The 19,844-nt window shown below is 37.6% G+C and overlaps 2 protein-coding genes across 2 annotated transcripts; both read left to right on the top strand.

Annotated features, from left to right (window-relative positions):
• The first annotated feature begins 2,614 nt into the window (after positions 1-2,614).
• LOC140238530 (uncharacterized) lies at positions 2,615-5,065 on the top strand. The gene is made up of 4 exons (XM_072318434.1): positions 2,615-2,848; positions 3,197-3,235; positions 4,561-4,782; positions 5,046-5,065. The coding sequence occupies exons 1-4, from the start codon at positions 2,803-2,805 to the stop codon at positions 5,063-5,065; spliced, it is 327 nt and encodes a 108-aa protein (XP_072174535.1). The 5' UTR covers positions 2,615-2,802.
• Positions 5,066-5,525: 460 nt separating this feature from the next.
• Positions 5,526-19,844, top strand: LOC140238921 (uncharacterized). The gene is made up of 11 exons (XM_072318817.1): positions 5,526-5,682; positions 7,927-8,105; positions 8,503-8,841; positions 9,730-9,879; positions 11,304-11,699; positions 12,595-12,770; positions 13,345-13,596; positions 14,895-15,034; positions 16,690-16,789; positions 17,233-17,404; positions 18,203-19,844. The coding sequence occupies exons 1-11, from the start codon at positions 5,528-5,530 to the stop codon at positions 18,322-18,324; spliced, it is 2,181 nt and encodes a 726-aa protein (XP_072174918.1). The 5' UTR covers positions 5,526-5,527; the 3' UTR covers positions 18,325-19,844.

The following is a 19,844-nucleotide window of genomic DNA, read 5'->3' as shown; positions in this document are numbered from 1 at the left end:
GGGAAAATTCTCCTGCGTGCTGGAAAATTCCTCCTCGCAACAAGCCCGTGCAGCTTGCCCGGAAAGGTGTGACGAAGCCATTAAGGAAAATATAGGTCAGCGTTCGCTTGAAAGGTGAAGTAAATTCCCCAAACATATTTTTGTTAATTCAGTTGATGGGAAGAGTTTGGGGAAGCACTCGGAAAAGTCTGAAAGTTCTGGACAATTCCTTGTTTCGCCCTTTTAGAATGCATTCTCAATATTCATTTGTGATGCCACATGAACTACAAAATAAAAAAATCAATTTATTTAAAAACCAATTTTTTAGGGAGTAAATCAAAAGGACGCTATCGCATTTTTTTTTTTTTTGGGGGGGGGGGTATTGAGTTATTCATGTCATTAGTCAAGTGTTAGTATCACGTTGTGAAGCTCGATCTCTTCCACATACGGCGTCAATTTTAATTCATTTTCGATTTCAGTGAAAATCAAAACCACAAAAGCACCCAATATTTGGAACAATGCTTCTAAATCTACTCAATTAGGTAAACTTTTTATATCACAAAAATTGATCGTTTCGCTTGTTTTACGCTCAAATCTTGGAACGCTAGCTATAGTGCCCTTCTGGTTCTTAGCTGACAAAACAGCAATAAAAATTATGATTTTAATAATAATAATAATGATAACAATAATAATAATAACAATAAAAATGATAATAATGATAAGAAAAAGAAGAGGGAGAAGAGAAGCAGTTGAGCATTCTCCTCCAGAAGACGCCTGACAACAAATCGAGACAATCTGTGCTTTTCAAAGAGTATGATTTCACTCTTCTAAATGCATATCACTTTTTTTATATCGTTGATCGTAAACCAGTTCAAAGTTAACACTGGTCTGCAATGTCCTCTGAAACACAGTTTGCAAAATATATTATAATAATCTTTCGGTAGAGCAGTGGAAAACAGCTAAGCAGAAAGTGGCAACTTATTGATGCTTTTGTCCCTCTGAATGTTCTTTACAGAAAAAAAGCGCTATGTAAATGTTTCTCATCATAATATTAATCCTCATGTAAGCGTTGCGTGAATGTGTCCTAAATTTGGTTCAAAAGAATATAGGTCTACATTCCCAAACACTAAATCAGGGCCCTGTTCCATAAAGCTGTTCGTAAAGTTACCAACAACTTACGAGCGACTGGTGATCAGTTCTGATGTGCTGTACTTATCAGAATTTCCATAATTCAGCACAAGAACTGATCACCAGTCGCTCGTAAGTTGTTCGTAACTTTACGAACAGCTTTATGAAACACCCCCAGGTTCACCTGTACACTCCAATATGTATTTGGTTCATACATGCAACGTATAAATTTCATGAAGACCGATCCAGCCTTTAATAGCTCAGTTTACTACAAGACAATTTCAAGAGAAAATCTGCAATGACCTGTATTTTCACAAGTCCAGATTGTAACTCTGGAGTGGTTTACTGTATGTAACAGTTTAATTTGATTTTGTCTTCCCATATAAAGACGGTGGTATGTAAAATAAAATACGATTGTTAAGGCAGTACAATATTTTAAGTTACTGGCCGATTTTTCTCGAAGATTTATTGAGCGCATTGTACATTTATAGAAATTATTTCCCCCGAAAACTTCCCTTCTGTTCAATCTCCACATGAGTTTAGTTTGTGGTTATAACTCCATTGCCTGTAACCTATATTAATTGAGCTATCTTCGAGTATTGTCAAACTATTTCTTTTATTCCTGTAGCACCTGCTCCTTCCCAATTAAGTTCCACAGACAGGAATTCACTTAGTTGTTACTAGAAAAATTCAGAAAGCTAGGACAAGCATCCGGCAAGCTTTATTGATATTAAGGGCAACTTTTGTGAACAAAGCTGGCAAAACTTTGAATAGGCCTACATTACAAAACCGGTCTATACCGGGTATAGCAATGAACATCTGGATCGAATGGCTTCATGAAATGTGGGAATACCCGCTCATGGCTGCCATATCTATCTTATCTTTCCTTTCCATGTCGTGTACGTTTGTCTAAAGTTGATTAGCCAAAGATCCCTAGAGCTTTTCTATCGCTCACCGTGTCGTATAGGCCTAGAAACATCATGGTATATTGGAAGAGTCTCTGGACCTGTAAACAGAAGGACTGGGGTTCGAATTCCGCCCTGTGAGTTCCTTCCATAACAAGGTGTTGTGCCCATAACTTCCCCCTTCTTGACCCAGACGTATGAAAGGGTACTTGGCAATTCTGTGGTAGAAAAACAACGACAGGACCTTCTTGTAGACCACTGTATTGAGTAATATAAAGAGGCTACCCTGGATTTAAAGAAAAGACCAGCATTATCATCGTTCTCATGTGTCAGTTTCCCTTTATAATCTAAGCCACCTAAGCGATGAAAAAGTGCACTTTGCCCTTAGAAGGGTTCTTGCAACAAGGAGGTCTGAGAGAATGAACTTCTCAAACTTCCCGTCCTTGGATATCCAATCAGCAACCTTACTGTTAAAGTTCGCTGGTTTTCCCCGTTTCTGTATGGCAAACAAGCTTCAAGTAGCTGTCCAGGTTTTCCCCGTTTCTGTATGGCAAACAAGCTTCAAGTAGCTGTCCAGTGTAGAGGGAGGACAGAGAGATCACACAATATAAATCGCTCCCGTAATCAAGATTTGATTTCAGTCATTTGTCAGTCTCCTGTCGTCTACTGTGCGTCAACACCTCCAGTTCTTGATCAGCTATTAAAAAAATTCAGTGCCCTCATTTCATGTTCGAAAATACGTCGTTGTTTTTTTCATCCGGGAAGGAGAACTGAAGCTCAAAAGGTTCTGATGGCAAATCGACTGTGTGAAGCACATCTTTTCTTCCTGATTCTGGGTGGGTATAATTTTGGTAGATGTATTGTGTGTGCTTTTGTGTGTGTAGTTGTTGTTGTTGTTTTTTGACTGTAAAAAAAATCGCCTTTTGAAGTGTCGAGAAGGACTTTTGGAAAATGGATTTAATTGAGAATTACAAAATGTTTAATTGATTGATTCTTCATTCAAATACTAAAAAAGATATTGTAAAAAATAAAAAGCTCCACTTCGTATTGCCAAAAAAAAAAAAAAAAAAACTTTGAAAATGACAGTCACAGGTATATAGCTATTGTCGTAGATGCTATGGCGGAAGATTGATATAAGTGTATTAAGTTTGCCTAAATTTTATGCTTAACATTTCTTTCTTCAGGAGTCACTGCCATTACACCGATATGGAGCCATGGTTCAGGTAAGCGTGATATTACAAGTTTGTGGCTTTTTTTTTCCTCGTCAAATGGAAGCATATGTCACAGTGATGTAATTATACCAGGGCTTGTTGTTCATGGAACTATATATATTTTCATCAAATAAACATTGAATTCCTCATGAAATTACATGCTTTCATATTTCATGAGATGTTTCTCACTATCTCACCAAAAATGTTAGAAAATTGAAATTAGGTCTCGACCAAAACTATGCGATCCCTTTAAGGCAATTCAATTCAGTTCAATTCAATTCAATTCAATTCAATTCAAGACAAACTTTATTTCATTTTCGAAAAGAACATAAACATTTCACATTCTTTTTTTTTTTTACTAAGAATAAGATTGCATAATCAAAACACAGTAAATTGAGAAAAATATAATTGTGGAACCTTGGGGTAACAAAATTGTTGTCATGAAAATCGACTTATTATTATTATTATTATTATTATTATTATTATTATTATTATTATTATTATCATCATCATCATCATTATTATCATTATTGTATTTAAATTGACTGATTAAATGCAACTAAGATTCCAAATAGTTCACTGATTTAGCTTTAATTTCAGTCCGCCAAAATTTCAGATCCTAAGGTTTTAGTGGCCGGAACGGGACACCAGACAAACAGTTTTACAGTTATAGCCCTAACTGTCAATAATGCATTCAGAATGTGTTATAGCAGACCACGACATGAATATGAGTAATTTGTCAGGCTTTTTTTTGTGTGTGTGTTTCTGTTTCGTTTGTTTGTCATATAGGCATTTACACCTTTAGTACCAAACAAAATTCGTTTAACTTTCGGTGGCACATCACAGAGCGCGAGATTAGGTCATGGAGACAGAGATCCTCTAGGCCTTTTGTTCTACCTCTCCCTTCCAACCAGTCTCCTTTTCCTACTACGCATCTTCCCCCTCCAACTTTGGTAGTATATGTCTCGATCCCTCTACAACTTTATATCTTTTTCCAATGTTTATCACTCCTTCTCCATATATACTTTATATATGTATATATATATATATATATATATATATATGTGTGTGTGTATATATATACTTTATAGACCAACTTTATATCTCTACCATTCCATGTCATATATATCCCCCTCTCTCATATTATGTCTGCCTTTAATTCTTCTCTCTTTCTCTTATATTCTATATTCTTACTCCTTTCCCCCTTCCTCCTTCTCCCTTATACTCTCTCCATCTCGCCGATCAACTTCTTCCTGAAATATTTCTTGGACAAAACTCTCCCCTTGGCACGCTCGATAAGGTATGTATTAACGACTGTCATCACATGCTCTCTGCAGGAGACGTGACCGTTATTGCAGAGACAAATCGTCTATACGTGATATCTGACCAGTACGAGGGCCCACTACCGCTCTTGGACGAAACGCAAATCGGCAACCCTGTCGCCGTCGATGTCGACGTCGACACGCATTCCGTTTTCTGGATCGACGGCCTTGCAGATAAGATTAAAAAGGCAGCACTCGACGGCAATGAGTACGAAATCATATCATCAACGAGCAATTGTGAGTATTCACGTGACATTCCTGAGAAAAGCATATCAGGTTTAAAGCGTGGGTCAATTTCCCCATGTATATCATAATATCATGTAACAGCTGTAAATAAATTGAAAATAATTTCACGTCTCGCCTCTTCCCATATCCGTGCACAAAATGAAATAATATCCGTCAAAAATCTATCAAAAATTTCTCTCACTCTTAGAACTGCTATGCCCTATATAACCAAGGTTCGATGAACACTCAAGTTTCTTCTTCTTCTTTTTTTCTAGTGGCCTGTCAGGGCAAATGAATTCTTCAAATCTGAAAATTTCGGCGGCTAAAAAAAGAAAAAGAATGTAGTGGCTCGAACTGAAAGCAAACGTAGCAATCAGATTTGAATTTAAGTGCCTGTCGGGCCTTCCGCCTTCTTCGGGAGTCTTGATAAGACTCCTGAAGTAGGCGGAGACCGCTAAAAATTTGACTCGAATAAACTCATTCTTTATTGGCAGAAAAAAAAATGCATTACCAGTTAATTTCTTCATTTCTTCGTGGAGCCAATACGTGAATTCTCAACATGCTTATATATATATATATATATATATATATATATATATATATATATATGTATGTGCGTGTATAGTCCCCATATGCCAGTCCCCAGGACTTAATTATGACGGGAGTCGCATGTATGCTTACATGCTTTTCCCGAGAATCCGTTGTATGCGAATGAATTGTCTCTTTTCTTACCAATTTCCTTTATATAGCGCCAAAAATGATGTCCATTGATAAGGATGCTAAGCTAATCTTTTGGACCGAGTTGGACACGGACACCATCAAATCCGTGAACTACGACGGCTCTGACCACAGAACTGTGCTGTCCATGCCCGACAAAGACCCGGTGGGAATTGTCGTGGACTCGTCAAGGAGGTATGACATGCCAATTATTTTACTCGATAAGTCACGAGCAGAGATAAACATATTCGACACAGAATAGCACACACATACAACACACGCAAACTTGACAATAATACACATATACACATAGAGAATATGGACATGAATGCATTAAAAACCAAAAATCTCTTTTTTTGGTCGCTGATCGAGCAACAACCGGGTTTTTTTTTCCCAAAATGAACTCACTCTCATGTTATTACAATAATAACATATGATAATTAACTTGGTCTGCAAGAAATACGATTTCTTTCCGTATTTTGTCAGAAAAAAAAATAGAAATGAAGTGAAGGCTTGCGTAGGCCTACATCACAGCATGACCAATATAGTAGAAGTATGAGTCCATAATTTCGATTTTTTAGACTTGCTTGTGTGGTTGTGGATAATATTGTTATCACATGATAACTTGTCTTTTTCATGAACGTGCAAAACTTCAAAAATCGAATTAGGTTCTTCTTTCATGATTGACATCGATGCAATTCCGTCCATTCTGTTAATTTCCTTTTCTTGCATTGATTTGACAAGTGACTTTTGACATGGCTGGAGTGGAGTGCAGTTAAAGGACAAGTTCACCTTCTATAGACATGTGGATTGAGTGAATACTAAGACATCACTGAGAGTTTGAGGAAAATCGGACACTCTGTTCAAAAGTTATAAAATAATATTTGAGTTTCTGCTCAGTCACTGCTGGATGAGAAGACTACTACTGCTTGCGATGTCACATGGGTAGAACGATATAAAGAAAATAAAGAAAATTCAACATATTTTCACCTTTTTTTCGCATAATAAGAAAACGCTTGACTTGCCTCTTTCAGAAGGAATAAAATTGTGTATGAGTTAGATATGTGTATTACTGTTATACATCAGTGAAAAGTCGACTTAAACAAATGTGAAATTCTCTTTATATTTTCGTTACATTGTTTTACGCATGTGAGGTCATACACTGTAGCAGTCTTCCCTTCCAGCAATGACTGCGCAGATACTTTAAAAATCCAGAACTTTTGAACGGATTGTTCGATTCTCCCCAAACTGTCATGGATTATGTTCTAGTAATATTGTTGCATTTACTCAATCCACATGTCTATGCAAGTGGATTTTTCCTTTAAGTCTGCACTTTGTCACGTATCCCTCGTACATGACATTTTACAATTGGACAATTATTGTTGAGACGTAGACTTTAATACCCTCTTTATATGAACTTTCAATCAAACTGTGAAAATCCCTACAGAACGTCCCGAAACTGACAAAAATTGGGTAAGAAATAAGAAATAAATGACATTTAGAAATTTCACATTTATTGGAGAAACATTTCTTGATCAGTGGCTACGGATATTCAACTGACAGCGACTGATGAATGAGTTGATGAGGTCGTGCCCTCTCAATTTTTCATGTAAGTTATAAATTAAATGATATTCGGAAAATTGCTATATAGCAAATACAGATAAAAGCATATTCCCATACCAAAATATATATCAGAGTTATCATTTGTTTGTTTGTTTTTTTCTTGGATGGTTTTTAGGCAAGTTTGGTATTCGTACAGCTGAAATGTGACATTTTTTGTCATTTCTGTATATGTAATGAATAAAAAATTGTGAGAACAAGACATCATCAGCTTGCTGAGTTGAATATTCATAATGATTGTCAAGAGATGTTTCCAGAAAAACTTAGAAATTTCAAAGTGTTATAACTTTTTTTTAATTTGTTAACCGATTTTGATCATTTTGCAACTGTTCTGCATTTTTCTCTTTCTTCTGAAATTGATTAGATTTTGGAGTTGCTATAGCATCAGCTGTCATTTTAAGAAATGAAATGAAATGGGTCTGTAATTGATTGAAGCAATACGTATCAATTACCAAGAATATATGAAGGGTTTGTTTGCAAAAACCGATAAGTCCATTTTTGAAGATTTTGAATTACGATCTCTGTCATAAAGTACAAAATAATACCTTTTAAATGATATATTGGTCACTACATATAAAGGTATATTTCTGAAGTTATGGTCAAAAGAAGCAGAAATTTTCTTATTATTCTCTTTATTTTTCTTGACCTTTAATCGCAAATATCTCCATTTGGCAAATATGGACTTATCGGTTTTTGCAAACAAACTCTTCATATGACCATAACAATGACTGCATGGATTCGTTGCACTTGACAGAATGAATTTGGTGTGAAATTTATAAGATATACGTCAATTTTTTTTTATTCTGTGCTTGAGTGCAGACAACTCTATTGGTCAACATCTGGACGGAGATGTAGCTACTATAATAATTACTACGGCTGTAGGCGTTACGAAAATGATCGAAAAATCGGAAAGGCGAACTATGATGGGACCGATAGCGAGACACTCGTCGAAGAATCCAGTGGCTACCTTCCACGCGGCCTTGCGCTTGATGCAGATGGTAAATCCAGAGAATACTGACAGGAAATAACGAATCAGCTCTTTCAAATCATTTGTTTCTTCGTGCTGATGTAAGCCATGTTCTTATGACCATTGTTGTTGCTATTGTTTGTTGTTTCTGTTGATTCTTTCAATATCGCAGTATCGCATCTAGTTCTGTCATTTCAACCAGAGGTTTTACAATGAATTGTAATTATTCAGTTTACTAAAACGGTGACTTGCAGCAAGAAAAAATGCTGAATTGCTCACAATTGTACATAAAATTCATGCATATAAACATATCAAAACTGTCTATTACTTGTACTACAAATACCATCACAAAATCATAAAACAAGACAGAGCTTAACTATGCAAACTACATTCGTCTCATCAACCGTGTTTGCTTGCCCTATGTACAGGAGCTGTATTATATTGGTGCAGCTATGCCGAAGGCGGTAATGGTCGTAACTTCATCAAGTTTCTCGACCTAGCCAAGGAAGAGCCGAGCACCTTTACAGCCCACTCGGCATCCTGCTGGGGCGTGGCTTGGTTCGAAGATGAGGTTACGTGGGCAGATTCTCGGGGCGCCTCGCTTTGGGAACTACATGTAAACGAATCTAATGTAGACGAAGTTCTCACGACCCCTTCGGGTTATTACGGTCGGCGTCGCGAACCTACTAGTGATGCGAGAAGAGTCGCTACCGAAGAAGATCTCACCACCCCTGTGGATGTTTTCAGGGGGCATCTAACCCCTCAAGGTAGGCTCTATACGGTCTGATACTAGGGGATGGGGGGGGGGGGAAGGAAACTACAAAATTGTGCTTACTCTGTTTTGAATACCATGACACATGCACTAATATGACTTCAAAAAAAAAATCATAGGTATATTATGTTATGTAATCAGACGTATTGTATCATTACATATAAATCATTCACATAACATTATAATACATAATTATAGATATACAGCAATTTTCTCCATATATAGTGTATATTCGGATACAGAAATTCTCCTTCACCTTCATTGATATGCGCTTCCTATTCTTGTGCAGACTTTATTCTTGATACCTTGTAAATCATAGACATGTATAGATTACGCACGAACATACAAAAAACAGCGACAAAAACAATAAAGAAGATGGAAATCATGTTGTATCACGAAAATCATTTTTTTCCAGTAACTGTCCCCAGACTTGGATTCATGATGAGAGACATAATTGTACACACATCGAATATTATATACATAGTGAAAACTTTGCTCAAATTTTATTTATCATTATTTATCATTTGTTTCTGATCAATTTTCCTTTTTTTTTTGTTTCAATTATATCATTGTATGATTATGTATATAAATATATACATATATATATACATATACATATATATGTTATATAAAAACATTTGATACTACATCTTGTATGCATTGATTGAACATCGTATTGTAATTTGTATAGATAGTAATGCGAGAGAGAGAGATAGAGAGAGAGAGAGATCTATTCCTACATCCATGCTTACTCGTACCCACACGTCCTGACGTCTCCCATACTTATTTTGGATATATTTACTTGAATCGATTCGAGTATAATTCTTTGAAACGTTTTAATTCTTGATTTTTCTCGTGTGTGTGTGCGTGTGTGTGTGTTAAGACATGGTAAATTGGCACTGTGACTTCACGTACGGTCAATGTGGGTGGCGCAATGCGGAGGTCAATGACATAGACTGGACCAGACGTAGCGGGCAGTTAGCGGCAAACATCAGCGGAGGACCTGAGTTTGATCACAGCAGTAGAACTACAGGTTAGTTAAAGGGATCGTATAGTTTTGGTTGAGACATAACTTCCGGTTTCTCATATTCTTTGGTGAGATACCGCGAAACCTCTTATGAAATGTAAAAAGGGCACGTGATTCCAAAAGGAATTCATTGTTTATTTGATGAAAATTTGTATGGAAATGGCTGAGATATCCAAAACAGAGTGATTGTAATAAGAGGTGGGACCCACCTTTTATTACGGTCTCTTTGTTTCATTTTGTTTTGTATGTCTCAGCCGTTCCAAAACTGATTCCATCAAATGAACTTTTAATTCCTTTTAGAATGATATATTCTGTACTATTTTATGAGTGATTTCTTGATATCTTGCCAAGTTAAAAGCCCAGTCCTCATCTCCACCAATACTATACCATCCCTCGTTTCGCTATAAGCATGGAAACTATATTTGGCCAAACAATGAAACAATGAAATATTTTTGTAACTGTCTATTCTCGTATCCGGGCAATTACCCCAAGAGAGCAATTACCCCCGGCTAAATACTGGTAAGTGGTAAGTTTAGAGTTTAAAATTAGGGTTAGGGTTAGGAGTTTGGGTAAGGGTTAGGATTAAGTTCAGGATTAGGATTAGGATAAGGGCCAGGGGAAGGGTCCGGGGTAATTGGCCAGGGGGTAATTGCCCTAGACCCGTCTATTCATGATGCCCTATTATAGACTTGCGGATAGAGTGTTGATGATTTCGTATTCTCCAGCCATGGGCTTTATTTTAGACCCCCCCCCCAAAAAAAAAAAATAAAAATAAAAATAAATAAATAATAATAATAATAATAAATGAATAAATAAATAAATAAATAAATGAATAAATAAATAAAAAATAAATAAATAAAAATACAAAATAACAATAATAATAATGAATAAATAAATAAACAAATAAAAACAAACGGCATTGTTAGACCGTCGATTAGTGGTAAGCACTATATTCAGTTTTTGTGTTGTTTTTTTTTTTTTTTTGAAATCTGCATACTGTTCTTTAATTCTATGTGGATTTCATGGATTGAAGAAATCTTTCTCGAGTATAATGACATGCAGTGGTGGTCAGAGGCGTCAAACTTTAATGATAGATGATACGGGACTTCGTTGGCTAATTTATGACAATGATAACAGTTGTTGCCATTACTGTTAATGTCACAATCATTGTCAAATTATTATTGATATTATTTCATTATTGCTACCATTGATATTATTGTTATGATTACTAGGCCCTACTTTCTACTTACAGTAATAATAATAATGATGATGATAATAATAATAATAATAATAATAATAATAGGAATAATAATAATAATAGGAATAATAATGATAATAATGATTATAATAATAATGATAATAATAATGATAATAATAAAACCATCATGATAATAAATGTTATCATCATAATTACTCAAATCTTCCTGAAGATGGCAGGTACATGTTCGTCGATACGTTGCTCGCCGCCGGCGAAAATCAGATTGCCACTCTGGTCAGCCCGCCAGTGCGCGCGTCCGAATCGGAGCCGCTCTGCTTCCGGTACTGGTACCACATGAACAACGTTGTCAACGGTTCCCTCAAGGTCTTCTTCCAGCCCGGAGATGATGTGGGAGAATATCTTCTGTACGAGCCACACGACAATCATGATCACGGGCCGCCCCAGCTCCTTCGCTCCGTGTTCGGCGGTCACCCCGACGAGTGGATCGGCGGCGAGGCGGAGGTCAGAGCCATGGGGTTCGGAAGGATTCTCCTCGAGGTCACGGTTGGTGACCCTGAAGCCAACGAGGTCGCTATCGACGACGTCTCTTACGGCAAATGTACCCAAGGTATGCAGGTAGACGCGCAATCGGATTAATTACACGAGTTCTAGTAGTATTAATTGCACCCAAAGTTTAGTTGACTATAATGCGTACAGTATAAAGCATCAATCAGTGGTACAATTCCTCTTGTTGTTTCTATCAAAGTAAGAAAGTTTCAATGCTTCGCACATTTTCAGGAAACGATTTTGCTCAGACTGATGGGAAAGTGGTAAATCTATGGCATCAACACCTCATCTAACTTAAGTGTGTGCTGGCAGCCGATACATTGTCTTTTGAACCCATTTCGTTAGAGACTTTGTAATTCCAGATCCTGCGGATTTTCATGCCATGATGTAACAATATTCTGCTCGTCTGCTTGCTTTGTTTTTATTCAATATACATTAAAACCACCTTGAACTTAAGTGTCTTTTACTTTGAAATCTCCCAAGTTCCATAATACGAAAGAAACAGCTAAGTATCGATACCAAACGAGTGAGCTTTCTCATGAGGCTCTTGTAATTAGTCATATTCTACGTAAGTTACGTGAGACAATCACATGCTAATCTTGAAGTGGCCATTAGATACATGTTAGAAAAAGCACAATATTACCAACATGACATGAAAATGAAAGATGGCTTACCATACAATGAATATTTGTCTGGTAGTACATTCTTAGGATTAAAATGGTATATTTCAATTAATAAGATTTTCTTTTATTACAATGCTGGAAAAATTTATTTACTATTATGCAAATGCATTTCTGTTGTAAACGAAAGAATTTAAACAAAATTAACATCACACTATCATGTTGATGCGTTTAAAAATCTCTGGATTGTTCATAATTATGTGAGGATGAGTGAAAATAATTGTTATCTATGGCTATTCATTGCCCTTATCGTGCAATAACTTGATTCTCTTTCAGCCACAAGACTCACATGTGGGGCTACGTCGATGACCATGTACCTCGACCGCGCCAGACTCGGTATCCTTCCCGACGACGAAATCTCTTTCCTAGACTCCGACTGTCACGGCGTCGAGCACGACCACGATACAATCTCGATTACGACGGGCTACAATGATTGTGGAACGTTTCTGACGGTGAGGATCTTGGAAGTTTTGGAAAAGAAATGTATTTGTAATAATTCCCGCAATGCATCGGCATTTCACAGCAAATCGCCTTTCACAGCAATGCATAGTGTGAGGAAATTACCAGCCTGGGAAGATAGTTATTGCGATGTAATGATTAACTACCATCCCCCCTTTGCTAAACTATTTATCTATGTAAATACCGATGCTTAACAAAAGTCGTTAACATCCTAGCCAATGTTTCCGTTACCACAAAACGACTTGACGAATTACTAAGTAAGCCCGGCTTTGTCGTACCTTGCTATGTTTTCATCTCTCTATTCGTGATGTTTCAATCATCAGTGCATTTAGCATTGCTTCATTCGATCATTTTTTCTTACCTTCATGTGTATAATGCACACACATACACACACACACACACACACACACACACACACACACACACACACAAGCACATACACATACACATACACACGAATGCACACATACAGGGAGACAGACAGACACACAGACACAGATTTGAATATTAACAAGTCTCTCTATCGAACACTTCAATGTCTGCGCGTCAAAATTCTCGTTGAACCAGGAACACGAGGACTACATCACTTTCTCGAACAAGGTGCACGTGCGGACCGGATCGGGCATCCGGAACAGCGACATCGTCATCAAGCTCAACTGCTCCATGGGGCGGAACTACCGGGTGGACATGTCGTACCTCTCCCACGCTTGGCTCAAATTCGTGAAGGAGGACGAGTACGGGAATTTCTCCGTCATGATCCGCCAGTTCCACGACGAGGGCTTCGGGGATCCATTCCCGTTTAACAGCTACCCACAAGAGGTATCAATCAGCTGATAAAATGCCCTTAATACATGACCCCGTGACCCTGTGACATTCAACACATGACATAATATGCATGATATCGCGTGAGTGGAATCTTAATTCTCAGTCATTACTATGATGCATTCAGTTCGCACTATAGCTTTCAATAGTAAAGGGGAATTATATCCGCCAAAATTATGTGAGTTCAGTGGAGAAATAGATATAATAGAATGAGCAGAAAACATCAGGGAAGCTCTCGAAAATTTGGACAAGGAATTCGAAAGCTTAAAGTATAATGGTTTTAGTTCCCCGTGTTGTCATTCCTGGATTTGAAGTCTACAACTTACAGTTGTACATTGAACAATTCATGATTCCACAGCCAAACGTTATAAAGAAGTCTTGCGATGACTTATGGCGGCCTACCAGGCGACGAGGTGGAGACGTTGTGGAGACGTCGTGGGGACGTCTCCATAACAGACGTTGTGACCTTGTTTAGTGACTTCTTGGACAGTCGGACGTCCGCCCGGAATCACCATTTTTAAGTGCGAGCGCAAGCCTTCAGATTTTCAAGATTTCGGCGACTTATCAGTGCATGGAGGCAGCCACGGCGCCGACGTTTTCTCCTGTGGGACAGGCTGATATAGTATGAGGAAATAACAATCATCATCATTATTTGTGTAACAGAATTATATAGGCCCCCTATATATATATGCGCATAAACAATAAGCCAGTTCAGCGTTAGCTCATTGGCACATTGGTCCGAATGACCTTTCTTTATTTTTCACTCGGTTAGGGGCACTTCACTTGTTTTCAGAGCTATCAATGCATAAAGCGTTACGTATTTAACAGTTTATGGAATTCATCTATCCTGTTCAAACAAAGAATGAACTTGCGTAGGCCAGATGACCAGAATGATCCGTCAATTAACTCTTGGGAAGGCATCCATTTCACTAATTTGCATCGAGTGTATTAACAATCTCTGTCTATTAATATTCCCAAATACCACTTTTGCTGTCAGGTGGATGTGCTGCAAGCAGCATTTGTAGGGATTATATGAATAGTCATCACATAACAGATGTTTATCTCAGTGAATTCAAAAAAACCCAACATGCCTTTTGATACCAATGACCTTTTTTCTGCTCATGCGCAAAGTGGAACTCCGAACTGGCTTATTACAGTCATTCTTTACTCTGGTGGGGAAACGCCCGTCGATATGATATGTGAAAAAAAAAAAAAAACACTTCTCAGTCTGGAATCATTTATTGATTTCGACAAATTTTACGTATTCATGATTGGCCCCCATTTGCTCCTTTCAGGTGGCGGAGAGCGATAACATCTACATCGCCACGGAAATGTCCTTCGTAGCTGATGTAGTAGAATCGAAGAATGTGCGTTGCTGGGCAACCGAATCGCCCGATCCTACTGACAGCGTTCGTCACGAACTGATCGTGGAAGGGTAAATAATAATTATAGCAGTGACTATTGGTAGGGAATGAATGTATGGCTTCGCTTGTTGACTTGACATTTGGAAAGTACCACAGATAATTGTTATAGGTATACAAATAATCTCAAAACTGCTGTGTCGTGAATAATGAGAAAGTGAGTAGTCGTCCCTGAGAGAGAGAGAGAGAGAAGAAAGAAAGAGAGGGGGGGGGGAGAGAGATCGCACTGCAGACTTAACCAACTTGAACCGTTCTGAAATCTCGGTAAAGGTGACCGTCCTTTCCGATTGTAGTCCAGAAAAGGGCAATCGATCTGTCCAGGAGAAATTTGGAATTTGAAAGCAACTATGCGTCCTTCGTGAAATGAAACGGGTGATGATGAGATGGGTTACAAACTTTTTGGAGACTAGCATGGCAAGGTAGAATGGGTAAACGACCTCTTGGAAAGTGGCATGTTGAATGTCAGTGGAAATCCTACCTCTGCATTGAAGTGGGTAAAGAACCTTTTGAAGGGTTTTATTTGGAAATGAAAATGGGCCGGTTATTGACCTTTTCCAGAGTGTCGTGGAAATTTTAATACAAGATGTTACCGAATAATGGAAGTGTAGCGTGTATAGGTCTACAATGTTGAAAGCAGGTATATAGACTTATGAATGTCACCCTGGACAAAGATACAGGTGGGTTTTTGTAGATGGGGTGTTTCAGCCCATGGAATATAATAATAATAAAAAAAAACAGACATGTGTATTTTACTTTACACTGTACGGGAAGAAAAATAAATTCACGGAAGCTTTCTCACCGGTGTGAATTTAATTTCACAGGTTGATCGAACCAGTGAGTTGACTGCAAATCAAGGAAGTCTGGCGTTTTGTGTAGTACGTACCTCTATGAAGATTTACAAAGTCTAGAAGGGAAAGGGCCAGAAAAAAAGCACAGATAACTACAGAACTAAGGAAACAAATGAGATATTTGATCGTAAACGGATTAAGGACAATTTCTTTTTTAAGACATGTCATAGTTTTGGTTGAGATGGGGCTCCACGTTTCCCACTCTTTGCGAGATGTTGAGAAGCCGCTTGAGAAATATGAAAGAACATGTACAACTCTTATAGGAATTCAAAGTTTATTGATGAAAGTTGATTCTGAAATGGCTGAGATATCCAAAAAAGAAAGAGGGTCCCACTATAAAGTGGTACCCACCTTTCATTAGGACCACTTTGTTTTAATTTGTCTTTCGATATCTCAACCCTATCAAACCGATTTTCATCAAATGAACTATAAAATTTTCTTAGAATTGTGCGGGGCTCTTTAGCATTTTCATGAGTGCCGCTTGGTTTCTTATTATCTCGCAAAAAGTTAAAATCTGAATCCTCCATCTCAACCAGAACTATACCCTCTCGTATGTCCTTTATCAGATGGTGCGATAAAATCCCTTTTCATTGATACCTCACTAACTTGTTGCACTCAGAGGATTACTATTACCATTATGATAAAGAAATCCCACATTTTCCATCATTTTTTAAAGCAAATTTAATAGCAAAGATCTCAAACTGGCAAAAAAAGAAGAAGTCATTTTGCGAGTATTTGTTAGAGTTAGAGTATACATGAAAAGCAAAGGCCTGCATTAAATTATTTTTATATTTACGTCTTCTTCTTTTTTTACCGTACAGATGCCCGGTGGACAGGAGCGTACGTGTGTTTCCTTCACCCAATCCAAGCGTGCAGCCGTTCTCCTTCAGAGGTTTCTTGTTCGGTGGCGACCTGGAGTTGGTAATTAAAAGCTACGTCTGTTTACCCGGGCAAAAATAATATCCACGTCTTATTTTGCTTAGTAATGCATTTTTTTTTTTTTTTTGTGGCAGATATATCATTTCTGTCAATGTTGTGTTTGTGTATTAATACGTGCTCGAGTTCTTACAAGGGACACCCGGTTTTACCGTCTTGTTCTGTACTTTTTTTTTAGATAATAATGTCCTTTCGAAATGGGCCTATCACTACACACCGTGCCAAAGAAACGGTTGTAAAGCGAGGGAAAACCTTCAAAGAGCAGATATAAAATGTCAAGAATGATAGGTTACATCTTGTCATTTCTCCAATTTCAACAAAAGGAAAAAATGTGATGAAATACGACAATATTACACATTGATGACAAAGAGGCATCCTCATGGTTCTTACCCACCGGTGCAATAATCTTGGTGATTTGTGTTCGACAGGTGTACATCCACTGTGACGTCATTGTGTGCCACCAATCCGACGAGAGTGCGTGTGCCACTGACTGCAGTAGCACCTCTGGACGTGAGAGACGAGAGTCTCGCATGCGACGAGAAGCGAGCTCTGGACCGCACACTGTTTCCCAGGGGCCGTTCGTGTTCAGGAGTGCTCGAGGTTAGTCTAACCATTGCTAACCATCTTCTCTGTTGTACTTTGATTGCAAACTTCATGTAACATGCGTGGACACAGGCTACTTTCAGAGCCTGTAGCTTTTCATGTCAATTTTCTTTTTCGTTAATGCCATGATTGCATTTCCCCAACTTTTAAAAAAGAATACAATGTACAACCCAAAAAGGAAGCAATGTTACAAGGATTTGGGTATACTTTAAAAAACCTGACAAACCTATTAATTAACATCCAATGAATTTACGACCAGTGAATCGCCACCTTAAACAAAACTATGGGACCCACCTTTTATTAGGACCACTTTGTTTGACTTTGCTTTTGGATGTCTCAGCTATTCAGAACTAATTTTCTTCAAATAAAACTTTAGTTCCTTTTAGAACAGTATGCTCTTTAAGATAGTATAGAAGTGGATTCTAATCATTTCGCATAAAACAAAGGGTTCAAACTTGAATCTGCATATAAAACAAAACTATACCACGTATACCATCCCTTTGAAAGAATATCAACGCAAACGCAACTCTTCTTTTGTGTTGATTTTGCTCTTCGTTCTCTTTTTCTCTCTCTTTCCCTGTCCCTCCCACTTTCTATCTCTCTCTCTCTCTCTCTCTATTATGAACACACTACGCTCTCACGTTGAAGATAAGGTAGACCTACTTAGATACTTTCACAGAGAAAGATGAATTGATATAAATATAGAAAAGACAAATAGATTAAAAGATATTTGATGTGGTAACATAGACAGGTAAACATAAATCATTTTTCAAATCTTTTTCTCTTTAATTTCAGGAGGTCCACCAGGGATTGTGAGTAGCCTTCTCGTCGTGGCATGTGCATGCGTGGTACTTCTCCTTGGGGCTGTGATGGCGCTCTTGCGATCTCGTAACCACGCTCCTTCCGTCGGTGCATAAGAAAAAATCAATTCATCCAAGACAAATCATTTTGATGGCGTTGTTTGATATCGTTAGTCCCCACAGTTCAAGGACTCTTGGAAGTGTAGACATGATATACATGTATATACTTTTTTTCAGTGTACTCCGTTGAGTCTTTAGGTCACAGTGAAAGGGATTGTATAGTTTTGGCTGAGATCTAACTTCAGGTTTCTAACATTTTTTGGTGAGATAATGAGAAACCTCTTATAAAATGTGAATGGGCATTTAATTCCAAGAGGAACGTTTATTTGATGAAAATTTGTTTTGGAATGGCCGAGATATCCAAAACAGAGTAATCCTAATAAAAGGTGGGACTCACCTTTTATTACGGTTGCTTTATTTTACTCTGTTTTTGGATAGCTCAGACATTTCAAAACCGCTTATCATCATATTAACTTTGAATTCATATTAGAATGGTATGCTCTATACTTTTTTCACGAGTTGTGTCTTGGTACCTCAATTTTCGTCTCAACCAATACTGAACAATCCCTTTAATCGACTGTGGTTGAAATATTGTTATAGAAATCAATTCCTGTCAATGTACCAATTCTGAACATGACAGTAAATCCGAAAGTAGAGTTGGGTGATTTATCTACAGCTGTATTCCGATATGGTTTATTTTCCGAAACTTGCGACACTCTAAAAAAAGTATTTGCTCCCTCCAATTATTGTGCTTAAAAATTGAATATGGTATATTGATAGAATACTTAACATTTTTTCGTTTCAAAATGACTACAGCGAATGGCACAAGCAGACTATACAATAATGGTTTCCACTCTTGTGCAGTTAGAATTCATCCTTCTATTTTCTCTTTCTTTTCTTCTTTCTCGTATCTTTAATGTATTTTCGATGGGATATTCCTTAGATATGACTTTGATTTCAGCATTGGGTTTCATTTCTGTGGCCATGCAATTTGTAAGCTACTGATCCTATATTTAAGATTACGATGTGACATTGAAAATCAATAGTCCTACAAACATCGTGGTGTTAAATGATAAATGCATTTATGCTGCTGTAAGTGAGTTAGCATTTGTGTAGTGTAGAAAAGAAGTTGCACTAAACTTTGATATGCATAAACACTATATGTCAACTCCATTTTACTGTAATGTTGACATCGGCAACAGTACTGATGTATCAACATGAGTATAGAATGTGTGTACGTGTGTATGTCTGAAGAAGGTATTGACAGCTGGTATACCGCACATAAAATTAGAAGACTAAGAGAGTGGAATATTCAAAGAGCTACTGGACCGGCCCTTGAATATACCAAGTACATTGTATAATGTAATTGTGTGGATATAATATAATCATAATAGGCTAACACACACACTCACACACCCGCACACGCACGCACACACACGCACAGATACATACATGTATATGCATATATATATATAGATAGATAGATATATGTGTGTGTGTGTTTGTGTGTGTGTACAGGTCTTGACATTCAGCGGTGGTCCATAGCTCTGGGCCTTTATCATAATGGTGATGATGAT

Source organism: Diadema setosum, chromosome 15 (genome assembly GCF_964275005.1).
Source record: "Diadema setosum chromosome 15, eeDiaSeto1, whole genome shotgun sequence".
Taxonomy (NCBI): Eukaryota; Metazoa; Echinodermata; class Echinoidea; order Diadematoida; family Diadematidae; genus Diadema; species Diadema setosum.
This window is presented reverse-complemented; position numbering and strand designations above follow the sequence as displayed.